The sequence below is a fragment of the Palaemon carinicauda genome, chromosome 26, assembly GCF_036898095.1.
Source record: "Palaemon carinicauda isolate YSFRI2023 chromosome 26, ASM3689809v2, whole genome shotgun sequence".
Taxonomy (NCBI): domain Eukaryota; kingdom Metazoa; phylum Arthropoda; class Malacostraca; order Decapoda; family Palaemonidae; genus Palaemon; species Palaemon carinicauda.
Window position 1 is genome coordinate 37,737,388 of NC_090750.1, and position 22,153 is coordinate 37,759,540.

The 22,153-nt window shown below is 42.9% G+C and overlaps 1 protein-coding gene across 9 annotated transcripts in view; it reads left to right on the forward strand.

Annotated features, from left to right (window-relative positions):
- Positions 1-22,153, forward strand: part of LOC137619491 (adenylate cyclase type 1-like) — a 423,950-nt gene that overhangs the window by 379,675 nt on the left and 22,122 nt on the right. For all 9 annotated transcript variants that reach the window (XM_068349561.1, XM_068349560.1, XM_068349564.1 and 6 more), the window contains 2 exons: positions 3,627-3,909; positions 8,710-8,875. In XM_068349561.1, the coding sequence (XP_068205662.1) occupies positions 3,627-3,909; positions 8,710-8,875 (449 nt within the window). The remainder of the gene's footprint in view (positions 1-3,626; positions 3,910-8,709; positions 8,876-22,153) is intronic.

The following is a 22,153-nucleotide window of genomic DNA, read 5'->3' on the forward strand; positions in this document are numbered from 1 at the left end:
GCCCAGAAATAGACTTATTTTGCTATCCAGATGACTGGAAGAAAACACTTGTAGGCAGCCAGTTCACACACCCTGCAGAATCATGGTACTCACTTGTGGAAGGAGAGGGCCTAGCCGTTGATGGCACACTTGACCAGACCAGATATTTTGTACTATGTTGTGAAGATTCTATTATAGCCGTAAATCATGAGCCCCTCCTTGAAATAGTTTGTGACTACAACCCTTGATTTGCAACGTGAAGAAGATCTTGAGAGACCTGTTTTGCATGATCCGTGTACTGTACCTGAGGTAAAACATCCCGTCGCTGACAGCATCTCTCAGTCTCCTATTGGTGATCCCAATCATCTAGACCCTGATTACATTGAAACTATCAAACAGCCCGCACCTTCTTTGCTCCCACCTTCATTTCTTACTGGTATACACAGCTCTGCTGCTGTTGATCATTTGGTTGAGATTTGCTTTATTTCATTTGCTGCCTGCTCTCTGGATTTGCTTGCCATTAAATCTGTGACATGGGGGTTGGTATGCACAACCAATACCAGTGATGAAGACATGCACATATTGGTGAACAATGTAATGTCTGGTATGCTTGAATTGTGCCATGAGCTGCGAGTACCCCTCCGAAAATATCACCAATCCCGTATGACCATTATACATCTGATGGTGTATTACTACAGTGTGGTAAAATACTCAAACCCCTGGGCAAGCTAGCCCTCAGGCAGCCATACATATCACCAGCTGTGCTATTTCAATGATTACATGCATCACTGAAAATTGCCGACTGTGCTTTATGGATGCCACACCCTTACCACCAACACCTTGAACTACTGCACCCACTTTCAGATGACTGCAATCATTAATGCTGGAATAAATAGTACAAACAAATAAACAAAGTTCTTATTTAAATAAAGCCTATGCTATTGTAGAGGGAGAATGTGGAGAGAATTCTCGAAAGGATGAATGCCAAGTTGGTTCCCCCTTCAACTACAGTAGGTTGGATGCCATATATCAGGTCAAGGAGGATAACTTTGTCTTAGGCAGATACCTAACCTAAGTTTAGGATCAGCTTAAGATTGCCTGCTTGTATATGCTTACAGAGTAAACCATTCTTGGAGGAAGTTAGGTGTCCGAGCAGTCTCACATTATCAGCCAAGAAGCACTACTGGTGGAAAGTACTGGGAAAACTTTTGTGAGGGGACATTTGCCAATTCATTGCTGAGAATAGTTTTCAACACAATCAAGGAAGGGGCTTCTTGCTACGAGACAGCGATGAACTGTACTCTATGCTGGACTTCATGAATCATTGGGCGTATACTTCAACGGACATATCCTCAAGGGCAAACCTTTGCAAATTTCATTCTTAAAAAAGGGAGTAGATATGTTTATTGGTGACAAAGAGGGTCTGCCAGCCAGAAACATGAGCTTTGTCTATTTCTGTGGTGTGTCCTCATTTAGAGCAGGCAGGCTAGCTAGGATAACGGATCAGATTTCTTCTTAAAACCAGTCTTCTTTTTTATTTTTACAAGGGTCTTAATGGCAGAAGGACCTCTGTCTATCAATAAGTCTGTAACCTCTCTACCTCCTTTTGAATTTTGGCTGCAACAGGCAAGTTGTCTGCAACAAACTGGCCCATTTTTTTTACCCATACCAATAGGAGACTGGATTATATTTTAGGACATTCTACTGGTAAGTTAAATGGCAATAGGTCTCACAAGTGACAATCTATCAGTATAATTTCCAGTGGGAGGCCAGCACTCTCAATTTTTGGACAACAGGTTCATTCTGTAACAAGATCCGTGGGTCCAAAGTTTTGCAAGAGGACTTTCACCTAACAGCAATCTCCCTCCCTCAGCTATCACCTCAACTGGTTAGTCTACAAGTACACGAAGACTGTGTTAGTAAGTCCTTGGATTTATACAAAGGAATTAAGAATTTGTTTAGGAGCCCAGTGTTGAACTTTTAAAACGATAGAAAAATTCTTGTCAGTAGCAGGATTCTCCATGAAAACTCCTTCCACAGTTGTAGCAGCATTGCAGAGGATTGAATGGTTGTTCTTGGCAGACCTATACGACACTTATTTTCATGTTAGGTTTGAGGATGCATCAATGGTTTGTTTGTGGAGGCATTTTATTCACTTTTAAGGGCCTTTATTTCTATTAAAACATTCTACTTCCATTTAGCACAGGTCCACAGGTCTTCATGCGGGTCATTGCCCCTGTGGCAAGGTAGCTGCATCTGTTTAGGATACTGTAAGGATTCTATTTTACCTGGACTATTGGCCACTACTGGGCACCTATCTACTTAGCAACCTGACCATCCTCATCAATCTAGAGAAATAAGTCCTCTCTGGGGTCTAGTTGATTCTATAATAGGGGATGGCGCCAGTGTCAGTTCTTTTCCAAGCCTCCCCGTCCAACAAAAGAATCCAATCCTTCCCTGGGATTGTTGAAGGAGTTCAGTAAGGCAAAGAAATTGGTTGCTCACAATTCCCATGGCCTCCTTATAAAAGTTCATTCCACATACCATATGAGCTATCATTGGGACAGAAGCCTAAACCAGGCTGGTTAGTAATGAATGAAAATCTAAGCTTATGAGTGGCAAGCCAGAACTGAGTGCTTACGCAAGATAAGTTTTGAAGACATCCAAGGATCTGGTATGCAGAGCAGTTGCTAAGAGCATTTTACTTGACAGCATGCCAAAAATAGCTCTTTTTTTAAAATTAGGGGTATAGATATTAAAATTAAAGTAAAGTTGGCTTGAAAAGTCAGGTTGGCTGGGAATAACAATAGAATACTAATAGAATTACTTAATCAGCTTGTTCTTGAGAATACAATACATTTATATACCAAGAAAATGGGTGCAACTCATTTCCACTAGGGAACTAGTCACATGATACAAGTGTGTTTCCTATAGTTGGTCATCTCAGCCATTTTGTGGTGACTGCTTGCTCCCGTTCCCCGTATAGCATTAAACTTGTCTCAAGTTTTAGACCTAATGGTTTCTATTGTGTATTCTTTCGAAGTGCTGGGATTAGGAAGGTAATAACCTTATCTCAAGACTATTTTTGAACAAAGAAAAACAGTTTTATTGTAAAGGCTAGTGATGAAAGATATGACTTTTATTTTTTTTACTTTGTTATTTCAATGCTCAGTGATATTTTGTCATAAATGTATAGCATAAGCGAGTGATATAAATCTCTCACAACTATGTCATAACAAATAGTTACACTCATGTTAAATCTGTTAAAGCACTCCCATTCCTCCTCCTTGATGGATCTTTGATATGTCTTATATTCATGATCTAGAGCTTATCATACACCTTTCCAGTTATACCAAAGAATAACAGTCACTATAAAACTTACAGTAATCTTTTCCTTCCATAAAAGAACAATAATTTCTCTATTTCACTTCTCCAGGAACCTTCCTCCTCATTCAGATATACCTTACACTAGTCACCTAATAGTCTATCAATACCATAAAACAGCATTTTGCTAATCATCTCACAAGCCTGATATTTATTTATATATTTATTAATTCATGCAGTGCATGGTTACAAGAGTTCTAGGTAATAACCCTTTTGTGTAGAAAATAAACAACTTACATTCCTTTCGTTTTGCCATTCAACAGAATCCCAGCAGCATGTGCACACAGTGAATATGAGAATATAGAGTCAGATGCTGTGGAGGCTTCAACTGATGATGAAGGGTTGAATGATCGCAAAAAAGAAAACCTGAGTCCAAATAAATTACCAGAGGTTGAAATTAAAGTAGAGAGGCAGAATGATCCGCAGAATACCCAGAGTTGTGACGATGACGATGTTAGATCCTTTGAAGAAGAGGAACGACGGATGGCCCAGGAAGGTGATAGTGGACAAATTAAAGATAGCAACACTTCAAATTTATCAATACCAGTGAGTATTAATATATTCCTTTAACTGTATTCCTAACTAGTAGCATCTTTGGTCTAGATATTTTCTATAGTCACAGGATTTAACATACACTTTATTTTATATATAAAAAAAATGTATTATACTGTACTTTAATCACTGGTTTAGTACTTGCTGCCCTTCATATGAAATACTGTAATCTCCTAATCTCCTGTAGATAAATGTTAGACTTAATGAATGACTAGAATGTAAGTTATACTTTGTTAGCTATGAAGTGGAATGAAATATGGGAATGGGATCCCACATAGTATTCTTTATATGTACCATTGCAGTGCCGATAGAGTCTACTGTACTTATTATCATTTCCCTCTCACTGTATCCACGGAACACATTTGCTGTTCTAAACTAATTATTGTATCTATCTTTGCTGTTGGACTGTATATTTGTTTATACAAATCCATATATAATGCCTTAATTTTGTACAACAGCTATCTAGTTGTACCAGCTTAACCTGATTGTGAAGGTAAAAGAACATTGTGTTATGACCAGACAATCTGCGAGACATAATACTGTCATTCATGCAGATGGTTTGGTCTGTTTAGAAAAGTAATGAAAAGTAGGGGCCACCATGGGTGGTGATGTAGATAGGTCTTCCATGCAAGGGTTAGGATGTTCCTTGAGGATAGGGGAAATTATGAGATATAAGAGCTCCTTGGCTGTTGGTCTGCTGATCATTGGTAGTAGCTGAGAAGACACTGCTGGTCCAGGAGATGAGGGTGTTGCTGGCTATGTTGGACCACCTTGGTTAGTAGCGTTGCCAGTTGTGGGGGTCCTAGGGGTGGCTGATTAGTGATGTGGGACTCCTATTTAGAAGGCAGTGCAGTGCTGTGGAATTCATGTTTAACTGGTGGGCAGCATTGTGAAAATCCTGTTAACTGGCTGGGAAGCATTGTGAGACTCCTGTTTAGTTGTGTGTGTGTGGTGTCGTGAGACTCCTGTTTGGCCAGATGTGTGAGGCAACGTGTAGTGAAATGAGACTTGTTGTGGATCCAGGAACCATGGCCAAGGGTGGGTAGGATCTGACTGGAAGGTATTTGCTCAAAAACTTCCTGATGCCCAATGTAACATGTATTGAGCCATCCACTCTCGCAATATATTGGTCAAACTGGCACAATTATATCATAATGCCTGTTTTAGTTTTGTCTCATTTGGTTTGTAAAGAAAAAATGATAAAACATTAATTATGTAAATGTTCAATATGCAAAATGGTAATATGTGGTTAGAATCCCACCCAACCATTTTTGCATGAAAAAGATTTTTTTTTCGTCAGTTTCTTTGTTGTTTTGTTGTGTTCTGATGTTATTACCTTCCGCAAATGTATCGTTTTGAGATTACCACTACCCAACAGTTATTTTGGGAACTCAAGGTAGGGTATTGAAAAGTAACAAATTGTGGAAGAGAATAACGGCAGAAACTAACAAAACAACAAGAAAACTAACAGAGGCAAATGATTTTTCATGTAAAAATATGAGGAACAATTCCTATGAAAGCTATCATGGGCCTGTTTTCTTCCTAGCCCCATTTTCTGTAGAACGTAAACTGCCCATTGCTCTGCCGTGGCTCGCTTCGCTCGCAATTAATTATTACATCACCTCTATATGTTCTGGCAAGCAGTACATATTGCGCTACGCATATTCAACGCATGCGAGAATATTTTGCCGTATCCTTAGTTTACACTGAGCCTTAAATCTATAATGGCTTACCTTAATAGTCGAAGTCAAAGTCAGAATACCCAAAATCAAGAGTGAAAACTGGCTCTACGGTTTGTAACGCCCTACTCGGTCCTGCTTGTTTGGTAAGGCCACGAGGTCCTAGTTGTGGGGCAAGTCCACTAGGTCCTGGTTGGGGGATATGGCCACTCAGTCCTGGTTCCATGTTATCGCCACTTGGTCCAGGGATTGTATGCCCAAATGGCAGACACAATTTTCCAGCAGCAAGAAAGAACCGGTGCAGCAACTTTTTGTAGTTAGGGACAGACCTTATAAATATATAGTGAGAGATATATTGCTTATAGTACTCCCTCCAAACACAAGACTTGAGAACATATGACTTAATATCCCTCCATAACCATTCAAGTGCCGGTACCTGTATTCACTAATTTTCCTGTATGCGGCCCACTCATCACTAACTATACAGTAATGCTACCGGGCCCTATATACTTTTGAATAAGAGGAATTAATGTTGCAGCCTCTCTATGTGGAGTTTTTATTAGTGGCACTGCAAAAAATCTCAGAGACACACTCCATACCGCCTAAAACCCACACACCAAGAATTTCTCGACCACGTCCATATTTTGACTGGCCAAACTTTGACTCGTCTCTTCAACAAATATGTCTGGCCCTCCAATTGGTGGCTGGTTTTCAGCAAAATGTTCAGTTACCTCGGAACAATAGCTCCTCCAATTAACACTGACTTCAGGACCAAAATTTAGGTTCTTGATAACATCTAAGTGAGTAAAACAAAAAAGTATTCTTATAATCACTCACAGAGAATGTACCCTGGATACATTTTTTACTTTTCAGTTTTCTAACTTTACCGTGACACTGCCAATAATGACGGTCAGGCCGCAATGAACGCGGTTTGCAACACTTAGGGCAAGTTATTTCCAAAGGAAGCACACCGAGATTATGTAAGAAATTTAAAGTTTCTTCATTATTTGCTAAAAATAGTCTAATAGCTATGTGTGGGGTAAATTCACAACCTGTACAAAGAGTTGCCATAACTGAACTAAGGACCCAGTCAAGCACCAAGCGGTCACCAGAGGCTAAGGCAAGCAAGGCTCTGTAATTTGAAAATGAACGGGCTACCGCGGAGATGCAGGAGTAGCGTTTTTCATCAAGGACCAATCAAATGATAGGATTATAATGTATCTATATTTTGATTGGCCAGTTCTTATTACACATCACACGAATCAGGAGAGAAAAAACAATTTTTTTCTCATGCACACGCAGTAAGAATAACGACATCACCAAGTCAAAATCCCGCCAAAATCTAATAACTAATAGTAATACATTAAGAGAAACTACAATGTTTCCATTGGAGCAACTAGATCAGTTGGTGGCGCTACTGCGCATTCTGGTGAAAATTATCACAGTGCGTAAAGGGGTGGAGCTTAATAGAATAGGAACGAACATGTCAAGTAACAGTAGCTACTCTGTGTCACTGTGAAGATAAAGAAGGGACTCAAACAAAGTCTATATTTACCTTAAGTTAATTTTTTTTTTTTCTTATTACATATTTGCAAGGATAATGCATTGATAAGAATTTTATTTTTTAATGTGTTTTACCTGACAAAAAAATTATCAACAACAAAAGTGCTGGAGGGGATTCCAACAAAATATTAACTGGAAAGTAATTCATGAAACCCTTCCAATACTGGATATCATCAAGGGCAGGATCGTTACCATAACTTGAGTCACTCCATCTCATGTCTGCAGTAATGGGCCTTGAATTTCTTAATGATGTCTTGGTTCAATGGCTAGATGAATTCACTGATGTTGGGAGGAAAGAACACCACTTGCACAGTAGGATACAGTACCTTGACGAAGGATGGGTAACCTGGACCATTATCAAGGGTCAACATGACTTTAATCTCCAACCCTTTATTCTGCCTGTAGTGCTCAACCTCCAGCTTGAAGCAGTAATGAAACCAGTTAAGGAAGAGCTTACTCATTGTCCACACATTCTTGTTGGGCATCCAATAAACAGGTAGCCGACGTTCATGTTGCGGCATTGGAGTGCACAGGTCATTGCTGAAGTTTCAATAGAGCCAGGCTGAATAATGTGACCCATGGTGTTTTTGCAAAAAATCAACACACAGTTGGTGAAGACAGAAAAAGCACAATTATTAGAAGGGGGTTTAAAGCAACATAGTGCAAATATAGTAAATATATTCTACTTAACATGTAACAAAAAATTCTAAAAGTTATTTGCATTTAAACCAGAGAAACCAAAAAAAATTTACATCATTAGCCAACTTGTCTGTTACTGCCTTGAAAACATGTTTTTCAATTGTTATTTTCATTGATTTTGGGTGGTTATAGAGGACTGGAACAGATTAAATTTTTATCAGTTATTTTATATGGAAAAATTGAATGGAGATACGAGCAAATTGACTTACGAGCTCGGCTCAGGAAGGAATTATACTCACATCTCAAGTTATTACTGTAAATGGAATTTTTATTATAAAATTGATTGTATATATACTCACGTGAGGTCATATAATTCCCCCCTCACCTCTTCACTGATTAAATGAGGTTGAGAAGTTTGTATATATGGGGTGTATGCAATGGGGAGTGAGGGAAAACAGGAATTTTTTAAAAGATAGACGTTGATGTAAGGGAAGCTTATCAAGGATAAAGCCATATGAACCTCAGCTGAGAATGAATAACCACTTTTAAAATCAAAATTCTAGTTTTGCAATGACTGTATCAAAAGCTTTGCTTTTCTGCCTTTGATAATTGTGTGTGGATAAACTTGTCGAGTTTTTTCCAGTTATGGCTTAAATCTTAATTGCTATACACGGTATTACGTTGATGAGGTTGTCGTTGTTTTTTTTTTTCTAAATGGGTGAATTTAAACCACTGCTTTTCCTATTTATAATGCTGTTGATAGATAAGTTTAACAAGTAATTATTGTACATTGGTCTACATTATATTTTGATAAAATTATCCCACAACCCCAAAACATTTATAGTTAAAACAAAGAAAGTAGAGAAAGTACTCTAACTCAGTTATCTAGTTAAATTAGATATCTGTATTTTAGGTTGGTGGTGATGGAGGTGAAACAAGTCAGTCTGAATGGAGTGAAGATGATGATGGGGCTGCTTCTGAACCTTTACTGGACCAGGAAAGTACTGGTTATACAACGGATGATCCTGCCTTAGAGCAAGTATCAATGATGAATGACGCCGGTCTCACAGATGCTGAAGGTAAATATCACTTGAATACTACCCTACTACCCTATTGCACTGTGTATTAATATGATTCTTTTTATCCTTCAGACTCTCATTTAGTTAATAGGATGTAAAATTCATACAAATAAAAAGAAAAATTAATCTCATAAAAGCAATTTTTCATATCCATTGGAAGAAGCGTAATTTATAGTGAAGTTTTATGCATCACACAACACACTATCATACTGTATTCCATTCTTTGTTAATGTTATGGATGTCTTCATGTATTGGAGTTGTGCAGTATTAAGAGTGTTCAAAAAGGCAAGTCTTGCTTTTGAGTTGTACAGTATCAAAAGTATCGTATATAAAAAGGTAAAGCATGCCATCATTATTAAAGAATTCTTTTGATTGTGTAGTATTAAGGAATAATCTTTTGGATGGATTGAAGAAAAATATATACTTTTTTATGATATCCCCAAGTTAACCATGTTTTCATTTTCCCTGATGCTACAGACATATGATAAGAAGATAGAAGACTGTTCATACATACCTCAATCTTAGAAATAGTCATGATTAGATACATCCTCTCTCTTAGAAAGGATGTAGTTTTATAATACAAATGGTGTTTGTTCCGTCACTAAATACAGACCAACATTATTTGTAGGGGATATTACTTTTGGAGAAGTTGAAAGACGAGCCATCAGACTTTTAGCAAGGATTAACCACCCACCTGCTAAATTAATAGGTGGGTTGGAGTGTAGTATCTACCACGCTCACACACACCTGGGCTATGAACCCACTTTGCTTTTGGCTTGGGTGGAGAACAGACGTTGCCGCTCTTACTCCTCACCCTCATTGACTTGCCAATACTGAGTAATTGCTTTTTTCTCTGTGTCTTTTCAGTGTGTGTGTGCTCTCCAGGACATGAGGGTCGCTCCTGCGGGACGTTCATGTCGTCCGTTGATAAGGACCTGCATCAGCTGTGTCCTACCTAACGGGGGCGGCGTTTTGACCATGACAGCACCTGTCCTGAATGCCGGGAGTGGTCTGCCTGCCAGTGGGAGAAGTATGGGCGCCGGCTAAAGAAGTGTAAAAGGGATTCTTCGCCTTCAGAGTTTCCTCGAAGTCGAAGAAACCTAGGACTTCTTTAAACCCCCAACCTCTACCCGAGGCTCCTGTTAATTTGGTTTCTCCCGGGGAGCGATCAAACAGAAGCCTAGACCAAATAACTCCAGGTCAGCCTCGGGTCTCGAGGGACAGTGCTGCTTCCCCAAGTGAGACTTGTTATTTTTCTGATTTATTCCAGGTGTGGCCGTCTCTGGGTTTGACTGATTCCTCGTTGAAGAAAGTGCTGTTTGAACTCCTTCAACTCTGTGCGGATAGGAAGTGAACACCGACTTCTCAGAGTTGGATCCCTTGTTATTGCCGAGTGTGCACCTAAGAGATCCTGAGGTTTCATCCGCCGTGTCCGCCGACAATTCCCACCCTGCTCCTTCTCCCGCCGCTGCCCCTGTTTCCGAAGACTGCGCTCCCCCCCTTGCTGAGCCAACTCTTCCATCAGGGGCGGAGCAATATCCGAGCCAGGTCTCTCCTGCGGGTGGTCAGCTCTCTTGCCTTGGAATGATATCCCCCCTAGAGACCCCAATCCAGAGGTCTTCTAGACATCTTCTTGTTCCTGCCGAGCAGTCCTCCCCTTCAGATGATCTTCGCCGTCCCTGACGAGTTCCCTGAGTGTGTGGTCATCCTCGACATTTCAGACTTTCTCCTTCGCCTCCGGCTAAGAGATGTCTCTTTGGTTCTCGCAAAGAACTGCGATCTCCTCCTTTGCCCGTCAAACCATCAGTACCTCGCCACTTGCCCACTCCTCGTCAATCGTCACCTCGACTGCAGTCCTCTTCCAGAAATTGTCATCTTGTGATGTATGTCATCAGACTCGTCAACAGCATTCTTGTCCCCGTCTATCGCCCATTTCATTGGACTCTCAACGGACACACCGTTCGCCAACCATGAGGCATTTGCCTGTCCATCGTCACTCTCCGACTACTTGTCACTTGCCAAGTGTTCGTGGTTCATCAGCTGCCAGGGATTCTTTAGGTTCCCCGACAGCTCGTCACTCACCCGCAGTCCACTGTTCGCCGACTGTTCACAGTCCCCCAGCCACTCGTCACTCGCCTGTGACTCATCGTTCGCCAGCTGTCCATCGCTCTCCAGCTTCCCGCCGTTCCCCTATGGCTCGCCGCCATTCATCAGTTTCCACGCCTTTGCCAGCTCCTTGTCATTCTCCATCAGCTCGTCATTCACCCAGAATGCGTCGTTCACTTGCTACTAGATGTTCAGCAGGTTCTCATCGTTCTTCAGGTGCTCGTCATTTGCCAGCTTTTGGCATTCACTAGCTTCTCAGCGTTCACCAGCTGCTCGTCGATTACCAGCTGCTTGTCATTTGCCAGCTGTTCTTCATTTGCCAGCTGCTCATCGTTGACCAGCTGTCCTTCCTTCTTCAGTGGCTTGTCGTTCAACAGTACTTAGGTGTTTGCCAGCCATTCGTCGTTCGCCATGCCATAGACGATCTCCTTCTGACCTAAGGCAGTTCTCCTAGTCTAGACCGTAAGTCTTCTATTTCTTAAAGGTCAATTCACTAACACTGCTCTCTAGCACAAGTCCAGAACATTAAGCTGTAAGGACGACTCTGGAACATTACGCTGTAAGGACGACTCTTGACGATCTCCTCTTCTGCAGGAGGAACCAGCTTTTAAGGATCCTAAACAAGTAAGGAGTCCTTTCCTGTCCCCCTCAAGGGGAGCCACTGAGGTTGCTGCCGTCTACCTCTTCACACCACTCGCCCGTCCAGTTGTCAGTTGATTGCGGTAGGAACCCTGTTCCATCTTTTCAGAGACCTCCAGCATCGATCTTCTTGGGATCTGTCGGCCAGCGATGCAGTTAGCACAGAACCTTGGTTCAATGCCCTTGTCAGAGCAGTCTACCAGCTGTTTTGGGGGTGTTGTCCCTCTACAACACTCCATTAGTATGCCAAGGATTCCCTTGGAGAAGTCCTCTTCACCTCCTGCTAACCCTAGACGTAAGTCTATGGTCCCACCCCCTTAGATTCCGCCAACATCTTCCATCTCTCCTCTTAAGAGGGAACAGGAAGTAGCTAGATTGCGGGATTCCTCTTGTATCAAGCTGACACCTTTGCGAACTTCGAAGCAGAGGCTAAGCATAGTTGTCCCCACTCCTCAGTGGGTAGGCACCCTCCATCATCTCCCGAGCCAAGATAATCTCTCTCAGAAAGTAGTCTCTGTTAGGGTCTTTCAGCCCCTCCCCATCGAGGTGGTTCCCCCAGAGCAGCTACTGGTATCCAGGCCCTTACGGCAGGACATCATTCCCTAAGGAAGAGAGGGACATAAGGAGGAATGATCGAGACCTTCACTCCTAGAGGAATAACTTCTGTCCTGTAAGGAGTTGAAGGATGCTAAGACAGTTCCCAAGTCTTCGGTTAGGATATCAAGACCTTCTCAAGAGAAGCCCAAATGATGTTCACCAACCCCTGCAGGGTCGTGAGCAAGTGACGCCCATTTTGCAAGGGACGATCTTGACCCACCCTGGGAGGAGATCTCGTGTGTGGATGATTACGACAACGATAACGACCATCTCCCAAGAGAGGAAGATCATCAATGAGTTGTCTGATCCAGTGGTGGCTCCTCAGGAAGGCAAAGACATAGTTCTGGACCATGTCTACAGCACCCAGAAGCCCCCAAAGACCAGTGCAGCTTTTCCCTGGTCGAAGGGTCTGATGAGTGCGTATCAGGAGGCATTTTCCCAGATTGCCGGCTCCTCCTCTAAGCTTCTTACACTGCCTTTTGTGCAGCAGAGGAAGTATTACAAGGTCTCCAGTGAGCCTCTTCCGGCCTTGCCTCATGACCACTCCTTAGAGGCTCTTACCCGAGGGGTCTCCTTTGAGATAGACTCAGGACTTTACAAGTCTCGTTCTCAGCATCGGAGATGCTTTCGTGGCTGGATCTCTGTCTAGGATCAGTGGGACACCTCATAAGGATCAAAGATGGGTCTAAGGAGACCATGAGGAAGTCAATGGAGACTTTCCAATTGTCGCAAGCTCGAACCATTGAGTTCCTTTCACACCAAGTTATGAACTAGTGAGCAAATATGATCCTTTAGCAAAGGGACTCGGTAATAGAGAGATTTCATCGACAGGTCCCACAGAACAAGGTAACAAGACTGAGGAACTTGACTCTGGCTAGTTCCTCTCTGTTCATGCCGCAAGATGTTGAGTGGGCTTCTGAGAGATGGAGCAAATCCAACCAGGACTCCCTCCCACATAGGGCTCTGACATCTTATCCCTATAGACCTCTTCCTCCACAGAAGAAAACACAGTAACCGCCGAAACCACGACAAATAGAACAGCAGCGACGACGGCAATAAGCTAGGTGTTGAATATGGCCCTTTCCAGCTAAAGAGTGAAAGGGTCCCAAGTCCTCACTTGTCCAGCGGAGGGATTGGTGGGGGATGCCTGCATTGCCCTTGTCAGAGATGGTTGCAGCCCGGGGCCGAACCTGAACAGTCTTCGGGATTCATTCAGGGTATCACGTCCCGTTCATTCAATCGCTCCTTCCACAGACCAAGGATCATCCAGTTCCAATGAGCTCCTATGCTATTGGATCCGCAGAGAAGCTGGCCCTCCAGGCCGAAGCCCAGACCATGTTGGAGAAAGGTGCTCTCCAGCAGGTTCTCAATGACTCCCAAGGTTTCTTCAGTCGACTCTTTCTTGTGAAAAAGGCGTTTGGAGGCTGGAGGCCAGTCATCGACCTCTCAGCTCTGAGCAAGTTTGTCAAGAAAATTCTGTTCAGCATGGAGACGGCAGACACGGTCAGACAAGCAGTAAGACCACTGGACTTCATATGTACACAAAACCTAAAGAGCGCATACTTCCAGATCCCAATCCATCTGTCTTCAAGGAAAGTATCTAAGGACCATACTAGCCCACAAGAAATACCAGTTCAAGGTGCTATGCTTTGTTCTTTCTACAGTACCTCAGGTCTTCATCAGAGTTTCCGCCCTAGTGCCATCCTGTGCTCACAGAATTGGCATCTGGTATCTAGACAACTGACTGAGTCTAGCAGACTCAGTGACAACCCTTTTTCAACACCAAGAAAAACTTCTGGAGTTTTGCCAAGATCTGGGTATCTTGGTCATCACTGCTTCCCTCTTAATGACTGGAATTCTTAGGTATGATCATCGGCACTGATCAGAAGATAATCTTCCCATCAAACGTCAGGGTAGTAAGACTGAGGAAGGTAGCCAGACCATTCCTCAGATGAGAAGAACTCCCAGCCCAAAGGTGGTTTTGTCTAATGGGTCACCTAGCATTGTTGGCTCGTCCAGTTCCCAGTGGCCGCCTCAGGATCCGATCTCTCCAGTGGCGGCTAACGTCCAGTTGGAATCATTCCAGCGATTCCCCAGACATGCTAGTTCCTATAGAACTAGAAGAACAGATTGATCTCAGATGGTGGGTAACTGATGAGAATCTCTGTAGGGGTGTCGACCTTCTTGTCCTTTCCCTGGATTTGATGTTCTTTTCAGATGCATGAAAAGAAGCGTGGGGACCCCCACATGCAGCACCACACAGCCTCAGGCCTATGGTCAGAGTCCAAAAATTACCAGCACATAAATCTCTTAGAGATGAAGGCAGCCTTCTTAGGCAGTCAGCAGTTCATGGCGGGCCACTCGGTGGTGTTGATGAGTGACAGCACCTCAGTAGTGACTTACATCAACCAACAAGGCGGTACCCTTATGCAGCCCCTATCCCGTCTGGCAGTAGAGATACTTAATCATCTAGTAGCCAACAATGTCCTAATTTTGTTGGGTTCCCCGACTTTGGACTTGTTCGCGGTCCCTAAATTTCAGGCTCCTGATTTACTGCTCCCCAGTCCCGGATCCCCAGGCTCTCTGGCTAGATGCATTCCAATAATGGTGGGGCAACATCGACGTTTAAGCCTTTCCTCCATTCTGTCTGATGAGAAGATTATTTAACAAGACCAGAGTAATCATCAATCTCTCGATGACCCTCATAGCTCCGCTATGGCATTGAGCAGAATGGTTCCCAGACCTTCTGCAGCTCCTAACAGAGCTCCCTAGAGAACTCCCTCCACACTACAATCTACTTAAAGAGCCACATGTGAACATCTCCCACAAAGCAGTAGCTTCGCTACAACTTCACGCCTGGAGACTATCCAGCAGCACCTCATTCAGAGAGGGTTTTTGCAACAAGTTGCGAAACGGATGTCTAGACACCTTCAACAATCATTAGCTTCAGTCTACCAGGCTAAGTGGACTGTCTTCTGTGGTTGGTGTCTTAGAAGGGGTATCTCTCTCCTCAATGCCACTATTCCAAAAATAGCGAAGTTCCTTGTGCACCTTCGGAAGGAAATGCTTCTCTTGGTTTCGGAAGTAAAAAGGTTACCTCTCAGCCTTGAGTCTTGCCTTAAGCTGAAAGGATTCAATATTTCTTCGTTGGAATTTTCTCTCCTTATATGAAGTTATGAGCTTACCTGCCCCAGCTGGAATTTAGACCTCCTCCTTGGAACGTGGTTCGGGTCCTTCAGTCTCTGAAGGGTCCCCCCCCCCTTTATGAATCATTATACCAGGCAACAAATCACCACCTCACTCTGAAGACGGTGTTCCCGCTCACTTTGGCATCGGCCAAAAGAGTTAGCTAACTTCATGGTCTTTCTTATGACATCGACCATTCAAGGGGATGGGGAGAGGTAATTCTTAGCTTTGTCCCCGAGTTCACTGCAAAGACTCAAAGTCTGGGATTAGCAGATCCTACATTCCATTCCTTTTGGATTGAGAGTCTCCGTACTGTAACTGATGACCTAGATCAACTGTTACTATGTCCAGTGAGTTAGAGGTACTACGTATCTCAAAAGGACATCTGCAGCTCACCCCCGAGTGTCAGCACTCTTTGTTAGCACAGGGAAGGTCAAGAGGAAGATCGCAAAAAACACCATCTCTGCTTGGCTCTGAATCCTGATCTTCCTCCATCACGTCTAACAAGAGCTCATGACATCAGGGGCATTGCAACATCCCTGTTGCTCAAACAAAACTACCCTGTGGTGCAAGTACTTCAAGCAAGCTCGTGGAAGCGTCAGACGACCTTCACTGCCCACCACGAGCAGAACATAACCCACAGGAACATGGAAACTTTTTCTATGGGTCCTGTGGTGGCTGCACAGCAAATGGTTTAACACCTCCAGCTACTTGATGGACAAGTAGCAGAGGGTTGAGGGCAAAGGTACTAATGTGGGTTAAATGTTTAAGAATGACTGGCTCTTTTTCTTCTTCATTTTCCCCTCTCTTGGGGAATCAGCACCCAGGGTCCTCTGCAAAGCTGAACTCGACTATCTGCAGGTAAACCATTGTTTCGATACTTGTCCCCATACCCTAACGAGGGGGTTATTGGGTAATGTCTTAGTAACCTCTGAAGATTCCTATGACTTGGAAGAACTCTTACCTAGACAGTCACATAGCTAGTATCACAAGCACACAGCTTGTGTAGGCTGCGGACCGTGCATTGCATGGTTTTAGCGAGGTGTAGGGTTTCCACCAATTTGTGCAAAACACAAAGGAGAAAACCCCAGGTCAAAGCTAAAAAGCCAGTTGGCAAGGACTTACACCCTACTAAAGGTTAAGTCATCCCCTATAAATAGCATTGGTTTGTATTTAGTGATGGAACAAATGATAAATTTGGAAGTAATTTGTATTTTTCCTAATGATACAAACCTGTAGCTATTCATACAAATTGGCCTGCCAGCACCTCTCCACCTAGAAGTCCCACCTTCAAGCAAAATGGGTTCACAGCCCAGGTGTGTGAGTGAGTGGGATAGCTACTACTCCCCATCTCCCGCTAACTAGCGGGTGGGTGGTCAACCTTCGCTAAAGAATAATGGCTTGTCTTTCAGCTTAGCCGAAAGTGATATCCCCTATGAATAACTACAGGTTTGTATTCTTAGCAAAATTCAAATTACTTCCAAATTTGTCATTTTTAGTTTCAGTTGCTCTGGATGCAGGCCTTCATGAAATAAGATAAAGGTTTAATAACATTCATTTAGCATGAATGGTTACTTTTACATTTCTATTTTTAGTGAATTTTTTGCAAGAAAATCGAGTTGCATGGATTTTTTCTATACATGGTTTAAAAGCTGTATACTGTACTAGCTTATGTATATGTATGTATATATATATATATATATATATATATATATATATATATATATATATATATATATATATATATATATATATATATATATATATATATACCGTATGTGTGTTTGTGTGTGGATGTATATTTGTACTCATACTAACAAACCTTCCATTATTTATATAGAATATGCTTTTGGCGGAACTGGAAGGTAGCCTTTGGATTTAAAGTGCGAAGTGGCAACCCTACCTAACCACTGATAGTGTGTAGGTAAGGGGTGACTGAGGGCTGGCTACACAGCCACCTATATCTACTCACGGTTCAATGAACCACGTTACTTTTTGCTTTTGGCTGGTGGATATCGGACATCTCTGCTCTCTCCATTCAAGGCTTAGCCATTTATAACTATTGTTTTACGCTCATTTTTTTCTTTATAGATATGACTGTGTTTTTAACCCTTTCACCCCCAAAAGACGTACCGGTACGTTCTTGCAAAACACTGTTAATTACATATTTTATGAGAAACTTCAGGCATTTTCCAAAAGAATGAGATCAACCTGACCTCTCTAGGACAAAAATTAAGCTTTTTAGAGCAATTTAAAAAAATTATATAGCAAAATGTGCTCGAAATTTAACCTTATGGTGGGGGTAAAAGGGTTAATACACGCTCATAATCACCTGATGCTCCATTACAGAGTAATGTGGCTGTTTTCAGATGTCGATGTTTGTCCCCACGATTTATTGGAAGGATTCTTCTGCTCTGAGTACTCCTCTATGGGGTAATCTCTCCCATTCGCAGTTTAGGTTTTTTCTTCCCCCTCGGAGGGGAGGAATTTTTAATTCTTTCTGTTTTTTCTTCAGCACTTATAGATGACATCGGGGTGCGAAGTCAGTGGCTGTAGCTGCTGCTGACGTCTTAGTTGTCTACAAGGTCTACCTCCGTTTGTCCTTCCGTCGACTATTGCTGACAATGAGTCTTCTCGCCTTCTACTGATCTTGTCATCTCCACACGTCCGCAACTTTTCTCTCTCTTCAGGCAGGCAACGTTTCAGCCCACGTATGCAACTTCTGCCTGTTGAGGATTCCGAGACTTTGAAAGATCGTCAACCCACTGCTTGCTCATCAGTCGCCAGATGGACGGACTATTTTCTCCTTAATGATCGCAGGGACAAGACTCATAACCTTGTCTTCTTGGTCAGTCAGGATGTCGTTCGCGATAATCCAATAATGAGATCAGAATTTATTCTGTTCAATGATTGCAGGGGCGAGACTAATTACCTTGTCTTCCTGGTCGGTCAGGATGATTTTCGCGACACTCCGATGTTAGACACCTGTCAGGGCATCTTTTGTGACGATCAATGATTGCAAAGATCACGATACTGTAGGTTATCACAATCTCGAGGTTCTCCTTAAAGACGATTACCTGTTCGGTTTTCCCCTTCGGGTGTTTACTCCGGCAGGATTCCCGTTTGTGAAATCCCTTCGGGGAGAACTCAGGAACAAGCCTTGGCTTTTTCTCAAGGAACACTTTATGATAACCTTCAATTTGAGATAAAGCTCATTGAAGGTAAACAGGGTGCTGCTAGGAGGTTCACCTCCAAGTGTGAGAAATTCCTCTTGCGAGGGAGAGTCTCTACACAAACCTTGATCACGATCTCACTCACGCTAAAGATCGTGAGTTAAACACTCAGGGTCTCGAGCTCTTGACGCTCGTGTCGAGATCACGAGCGTTTTGTGGTCACGATCACAAGCTAGACGCTCATGATTACGAGCGAGATGCTCGTGATTACAGTACGAGCGAGACGCTCACGATAGTGCTCATGCTCATCGTGAATTACACGATCACGATAGTGCTCACGTTCACTATCGTGAGTTACACAATCACGAGCGGACCCTGATTGCGACACTAGTCTCCACACAACCCTTAAGGACAGTCAGATCAAGAACTAGACACTTGTGATCATGAGCGAGACGCTCACGATCGCAAACGTGAGTTATACGCTCTCGGTCACGAGCGTGATGCCTGTGACCACGATTGTGACGCTAGTTTCTACTTAACCCTTGAGGACGCTCACAATCACGAATTAGACTCTCATGATCGCGAGCAAGACATTCATGCTCACTAGCGTGGGTTACACGCTCACGGTCACGAGCGAGACGCTCATGACCATGATTTTGACACTAGTTTTTAAACCGTTGAGGACACTCACAAGCGTGAGTTACACGAGCCGGACTTGTGGTCATGATCTTGAGCTAGAAACTTGTGATCACGAGTGAGGCGTTCACGATCGCGAGTTACTCTCTCAAGCATGACACTCGTGATCACGATTACATTCACGGGCACGCTCGCAATTTCGAGTAACACGCCCACGGTCATGATGCTCTTGCTCACGTTCATGATCGTGAGTTACACACTCTAGGTCACGAGCTAGACAATCGTGATCCCGATCACGAGTGTCTTGTGGTATAGATCACGTGCTACACTCGTGATCACGAATGAGATACTCGCGATTGCGAGGACGCTCACGATCACGAGATATAAGACTGTATCCCAGGCTAGACTCTCTCAATCAAGAATTAAAGTTCAAGATCAGGAGTTAAAAGTTCACAAGATAAACAGTCATGATCACAAGCTTGATGCTCATGAAGACGAGCACGAGCTTGATGCTCACGATAACAAGCACAAGTCAGATAAAAAACCACGAGCTGACGCTCATGATTGTGAATTAAATGGTCATGATCACGAGCTAAATGCTCACGATCACGAGCTTCACGATCGCGATCACGAGCAACACGCTCACGATCACGAGCAACGCGCTCACAATCACAATCTAGACGCACACAAGCTCTAGATGTTTACGGCCACGAGCCAGACACTCACGATCGCGAACAGCTCGCGATCACGAGCTAGATACTACACAATCATGAGGTAGAGGTCCACGCTTGCGAATAAGACATTCTTGCTTTCGTGCGAGACACTCACGAGTGAGATGCTCGCTTTCGTGCAAGACGCTCATACTCACGAGCGAGACACGTGCAGGACGCTTGCGCTCTTGTGCGAGACGGTCACGCTCTCGTGGGAGGCGCTCATGCTCTCGTGCAAGACACTAATGCAATTGTGCGAGGTGCTCGCACTCATGAGCAAGAAGCTCTTGTGCGAGATACTCATGCTCACGAGCAGGATGCTCTCGCTCTCGGGCAAGATGCTCACGCTCTCGTGCAAGGCGCTCATGTGGGAGACGTTCACACTCGTGAAGGGCTTAGTGATGTGCAGACTGGCCAGATGTAGCATGCATACTGCCTAGTGTCCGAATGACATCCACACTCCAACGTTCACTATACAAAAAGATAAAACGGTGGAATACTCATAAATCTGGTCAAAAGGTAAACAATCAAGAGAACTGGGTACTGGCCACCACCCCTCATTTTTTTATACTAGGCAAGGGGACCCAGCTAGAACCTCAAATTACCCTATTATCTTTTCTTGGGTTTCCCATCTCTCTCCACAGTACTATGCATGGAGTCCTGAATAAGAGGAGTAGTGTGCTTTTTAGGTGAGATATATTTATATATAAAGGTAACTGAACATTAGGTGAGGAAAGGAGTTAAAATATCACAAGTGGAGGAAAAAAACTTCAGGCTGGAATGTGGGACATCTCACGTGAGGAGCCTATTGAAAGAGGATCAATAACAAAACTTTATTGCAGTATGAAGAAAACAAAAAGTAATTGCAAACAAACTCTAAAAAAATATCACGGTCGCATAAAAACGTGATTCCATATAACCAGTTATAATAGCCATGAAAATTATAAAATCCTAAAGTTTTACAATAAACTGCACACCATGAAACACTGACTCTAACCTAAGGTGTCGTACTACTGTATATGGTATTAAGAAACCAGGGTCAGGTTATACCGTAAAGCACAGATTTAAAAAAACAAGATAAGGAAAATACAAAATCCTTCTTCAAATTACCATCCCATCAGATACAAAACCTATTCTGTAAGTCTCAACTTCATGACAGAGCTACTTCAGTAAAGGTTGACATAAGGAAGCTTCAAGCTAAGGAGAACCTAATGTATTGTTTCTTTTTCACTTGTGTCCACTGCACTAATATCTTATAAAGCCCTCACAGTAAAAACTCTAAAACCTCAGATCATAAGCTTGATATCTCTACCTCATGTCCCCTCAAGTTTCACTTATTGTCAGAATTGTACGGAGCCAAACACCTTTTTCTTCACTCTGATTAGTACACATGATAAGTTTTCCATCTATAAAGTATCTAACATTGACAAATTTTGCTTGTGTTCCATAAGAGTTCCATAACTTCATGGCAGATTCTTCACATGGGTTGATTCCAAGATCTACTTTTTTAATGTCGACACTCAGTCTTTCAAAAGCAGAGGGGAGTTCAAATCACTCGCGCCTCCTATCTTTAACAGGCCTCAACACAGGATTCTTCAATTCAGACAATATATCCCAGTGTCCCCCACTTTTTGTTTTTAGACAATCTTCACCATAAAATAGATTTCTTGAACATGACCCCCACTGGGTGCAGGGTGTTGTCACTCTGAAAAAAATAAGATAAAGGGGGTCATGAGACAAAATGGACTAAAAGCTTACAATGAGTTAATAATACAACATTTAAAACAGAAATTTTTATTTTTCCTAGTTACAATTTTTTTTTAGATTTTTTCACACAAACCCCTTATTATTAGAACAGGACTCTCACGAGCTCCCACGAGGCGTTCAAGACCTAGAACGAGGCGCTCATAATCATGAGCACAGTCATGAGCGAAACAATCCCGACCGATTCGATAGATCTCGTATTTTCCATATCTCCGATGTGTCGGCTGCCACTCGCCGTTTTTCAGCAGCTGGTTGGTTATCGAGAGCACTGTTTGCTGTTTTTATGTTCAACAGCTAGTCATTCGTTGTCTTACACGACTGTAGCTCGTCATTTCACTTGCTTGCCTTTTTGCTGGCCTGACGTTCACTGGTCGGAGACTAGTGATCACTATCAGTCTGCTCCATTCTAGGCTTCTAATTCAGCAGCTACTTCCTGAGAGGGAGTTGCTCAAGAGAGTACTCTCTCC